The sequence below is a fragment of the Sinocyclocheilus rhinocerous genome, unplaced genomic scaffold (genome assembly GCF_001515625.1).
Source record: "Sinocyclocheilus rhinocerous isolate Xijiao unplaced genomic scaffold, SAMN03320098_v1.1 scaffold1474, whole genome shotgun sequence".
In the NCBI taxonomy this organism is placed as follows: domain Eukaryota; kingdom Metazoa; phylum Chordata; class Actinopteri; order Cypriniformes; family Cyprinidae; genus Sinocyclocheilus; species Sinocyclocheilus rhinocerous.
The window spans coordinates 365,220-369,985 of NW_015655412.1; the positions used below are offsets into that span (position 1 = coordinate 365,220).

At 38.3% G+C, this 4,766-nt stretch overlaps 1 protein-coding gene across 1 annotated transcript in view; it reads right to left on the reverse strand.

Annotated features, from left to right (window-relative positions):
• Positions 1-1,253: 1,253 nt before the first annotated feature.
• LOC107718257 (ubiA prenyltransferase domain-containing protein 1-like) overlaps positions 1,254-4,766 on the reverse strand; it is a 10,944-nt gene continuing 7,431 nt past the window's right edge. Inside the window, exon 3 of the mRNA XM_016525250.1 lies at positions 1,254-1,808. Within this exon, the coding sequence (XP_016380736.1) occupies positions 1,321-1,808 (488 nt within the window). The 3' untranslated portion in view covers positions 1,254-1,320. The remainder of the gene's footprint in view (positions 1,809-4,766) is intronic.

Below are 4,766 nucleotides of genomic sequence, written 5' to 3' on the forward strand. Positions count from 1 at the left end.
TCACCAAAGTTTTGATGCATACACTTAAAAAGCATGAAAAGCAGAGCTAGATTTTCCGATACTTGCTCCCATAGTCATCCGCAACGTCCTCAGCGTGTCATGATGGAAAAGTTGGAGTAGAGTAAATGAAAACATACTTGGTGTAGTATAATCTTTATTTGGAAGGAAAATGTGGGCTTGAAATATGTCCTTTAACGCGGTCTATTACAGCAGATCCAGCTGAGAAGCATTTCTATTCAGCTACACCGTTCTTGTAGATTCAGGACTTGGAGGGGTTTCATTTGGCAAAACCCTTCGAAGTCAATGGCACTATAACTAAAGCATGATTAAACGCTGAAATACTCACCAGCTGAACACCACGCTGGGACTCGTGTATCTTTTTAGACGGGGACTCCAGATTGGACATGGAAGATGATATTTTGGATTTATAAAACGTACATCAAAAACGTCATTAAAAAATGATTTATCCTCATGTTTATAAAAACATGAAATAAAGGGAAAGGTCCTAAATATATATCGGAAACCTTTAATTCACAAGTAAACCATATATTATGTAAATATACTGTATACAATCGGCTTCTTTGTCTCCAGAGCGGTCTGTTTTGACAATACTGATGTGCTGGGCACTCACCCACTCCCAAAACATAAATTAACAACAATAAATTAAAGTCTCTGCACTTCCCATTAGCATCGCCGCTATAAATACAAAAGTATCTAGAGTTGTTTAAAACATACGATTAATCGCTATTGATCGCATTCAAAATAAAATTGTTTATGTGTGCTGTGTATATCTATTATTTAAATATAAATACACACAGTATATGTTTTGAAAATATTTACAAGTATATATTTAAATTCATAATATAAACACAATATAAACAATTTTTCTTAAATATATACATGCATGTGTGTATTTATACATAAATGAAGAGTTCATTTGCAAAAACAGATCATTTTTAAAAATCATGTTTTTTCATTGTGCATTCAGAATTAGCTTATCAGAATTAGATTGGAACATTCATAAAATAACCCGACTGCAGTTTGAGATTAATTGGAATAAATTATATTCCAATTAACCTCAATCAAACTGCAGTCGGGTTATTTTATTAGGTAAAAAATAACTAACAAATACCACTTACTAACACAATAATACAATTTTTTTTTTAAAAGTTATCGGTTTTTGCAAATAAATTCTTAAAATATACACAGTACACACACATATATTATGTAAACAAACACTTATTTTGGATGCGATTAAATTGCAATTAATCGTTTGACAGGACTAACAGAACGTTTTAAAAAGAAAAAAAACAATAGTTCTCACAATAACGGCAAGCTACCCTGCGGTGCCAATATAATCCCGAAAACATAGAAGAGTCCCATGAGCAGATTGAGCTTGGCGGTCTTTTGAGGGATCTTGGCGTAGCACTGGCGGCGAAACTGCCTCTCCAGAGGGAAGGCCATGGGCAGCGTGAGCAGCGGCAGAGCCATGCTGATGGTGTAGCGCGTGGCTAGGATGCAGAAGAGCAGGTAGGGCACGAACAGCAGCAGGTTGTAGATGACGTAGGAGAGCGCGGGCCCCAGCAGGATGGCCAGGGTGACGATGCCCGCCTGCTTGTCCGAGTCCATGTCTCGCGTGTTGTTGCTGTGCAGGATGGCCTCGGTGTTGAGCGCCAGCGGCACGGCGTACACCAGCGGCAGCACCGACAGATAACCCACCTGCACTGCGTGAGCGAACATCACGGCCAGGGGACCGAAGGTGATGAGGATGACCACGTCCCCCAGAGCCACGTACTTCAGTCCGATGCCTGCGGTTAAAGCGCAACAACACGTCAGGAAATAACGCTTGTGAACAAATGCCTGGGCCCGTATTCACAAAACATCATTTTGGAGGTTACCCCAACTCTGACAATTAGCTGGACATATACTTGTTTAATTAGTGACTCTTAGCCTGCATTTTTAAAATATTTATTTGGATGTGGCAATTAACATTTGTATTTTTAAACCTTTATTTGAATATGGCAACATAGTATCACACTCTACAATATTTCTATGAATAAATCTCTGACAGAGACTATCAGCCAATCACTGTGTGCATAGTTAATAAGCACACTGACATCATCCATAGCAATGAGGTAAACCCCGCCCCCTTACTCTGAGCTTAAGACTTCTCTCTATTCCTTAGTACAAGTTAGTCTCAGCAGCTTTGTGAATAGGTTTCAAGAGAAAACTCCTAGCTAAAAACTTTCTGCCATTTAGGAGAACTCTTAGTGGTAAGAAAATGTTCTGTGAATACGGGCCCTGGAAATTAGGTGCGGACACCAATAACACACAAACCAGCAGAACCTCAATTCAGACTGGGCAATATACAGTCAAACCTACATTTATTCAGACACCTTCAACATTTCATAAGTTGTCAGCTGTTAAATTCAAGTACACAATTATCAAAGTGTCTGAATAAATTTTGGTCCCAAATTTTACAGGTAGTCCACTGTATGAAGAATTGTTGGGTAGAATGTCACAGTTTACTTTATTTTGCTATCCTCACTTACATAAATGAACTATAGTGTCCTGCACCCACTAGTAAAAAAATATCAAATTATATCTGGTGTCTGAATAATTTTTGGTTTGGACAATATGAAGTATATTTATAGTTAAGCATTTGATAGACAACAGGCTTTAAACAATTCTCTAGCAGTTGCTAAACAAGTAAACATGGTAATGATAAGCAACATTTACTCACTTATATTTCACTTAAAGCTGAAATTAATGACTCTGTTTGCGTGTCTCCACTTAAGACTATTTTGTTCATGATAGTGTAGATCCCAACAGAGATTTGCTTTGTAATTCTTCAAACGCTCCACATGCTCTGTGGATTCGCTTACTTTGCCTGCTTCACTACATTTAACTATGTTTGTTGTTAGCACAAGCGGACCAATTTTAAATTAAAATGCAACTCAGAAATGTAGAAACTCCCATTTAGATGCATTTACACAGACTGGTTAAAGCAGCTCGGAGTTGACATGAATGCATTTACACTGCTATACTGAAACACAAAATGAATTATAAAGAAAATTATATTTTTAAACATGAAACTAAAAGTCCCTGTCCAAGACCACAAGTGTGTAGAGCTTTTGATTATCTGCTGAGACACTTAAAGTTTTTTTTTTCCTTTATTTTATCATTATTTTTTTTTATAGATCTTTATTTACACATTTTGATTTTCAATACTTTGCACTTTAAAATCATAGTAGCTCCTAAGTAACAGACGGCACGATTTAATTGTCCTGCTTGAAAAAAGCAGTTGCAAACATTTTACAAAATACTCATACCCATCTCTGCACTAATTCAATGTTAAACACTTTTTTTACTAACAAATTTTGTAACATCTAAGTAATTTAACTTACACTGGAAAGTTTTACTTGACATCTCACCATTTTGGGCTATCCTTGTTCCTGAACATAATGTGTTACACTTAGCCTCAAATACCACACCAAAGTGCTATTAGAGATTTAGTGTGCATCAAGGACACTGAGCTTTAGCATTTTTCAGATCTGGGACAGTCTTTTGCACTTATTTCCTGCTGCATACACGCATTCTCAAGTGGCCAAGATAATAATTGTGGGTACTGGGACAGGCCCAATAATTGTTCCCAAGAGGTTTCTCCAAACACTCCTTAAATGTCATCAACAGTCTTGAATTGTTTCATGTCAAAGGGTAATTTCACAATTGGCTGGTTTGGTTCGATTAAAACGTGCGATTACTCTGCTAGTGTGGTTCATTTGAAAAGTATGAACATTGCCATACGAACCTTGGTGCGCACCAAACAAATGGACCGAGACCTCCTGAAAAGGTGTGCCTCGGTGCACACAAATTAAGATATTTTTGATGAAATCCGAGAGCTCTCTGACCTCCCATAGACAGCAAGGGTACTACCATGATCAAGATCCAGAAACATATCAAGGAGATCATTAAAATAATCCATGTGACATCAGGGGCCCTATTTTAACGATCTAAGCACATGGTCTAAAGCACATGGCGCAGGTGCACTTAGGGCGTGTCCAAATCCACTTTTGCTAGTTTAACGATGGGAAAAATTATCTGCGCGCCCGGCGCATGATCTAAAAGGGTTGTCCCTATTCTCTTAATGAGTAATGGGTGTGTTTTGGACGTAATGTGCAATAAACCAATCAAAGTCTTGTCTCCCATTCCCTTTAAGAGCCAGTTGCACTCGTGCCATGGCGGATTCGCTATTTACACGGCGGAATTTGAAAGCGCAAAGACTGAGCGCGTCTCCAGAGATGTAATAGGTAGCCTAATTCTGATACATGCAATGACTATCCATTATGACATGTAGGCATGTTTATATTTATGTAGCCTACACAATAATAATATTTTACATTGTAATCCTTTAATTTTTAATATTTCGCATGTTTGTGTGCTGCTGCGCGTCCCTGTGTGCACGCAGAGTGTGTAAGCAGAGTGTACACGCGCTGTGCACCCGCCTATAGGCACATATTACTAACACGCTCTTTAAATACCAAAAAATACTGTGTCATTGACTTTAGACCAGGTTTTAGTTGGTCAATGGCGCAATCGTTTTCAGTTTCCTCAAAATAGCAATGTGCCAACAATGCACCTGAACACACCTGGTTTTCAGACCAGCACGCCTATAAGCACACAGGTGGACGCAAGTGCATTTGCTATTTAAACAAAGTGGCGCTGGATGTGAAAATGATAACTGCGTCGGGCTGAAACTAGCAAAA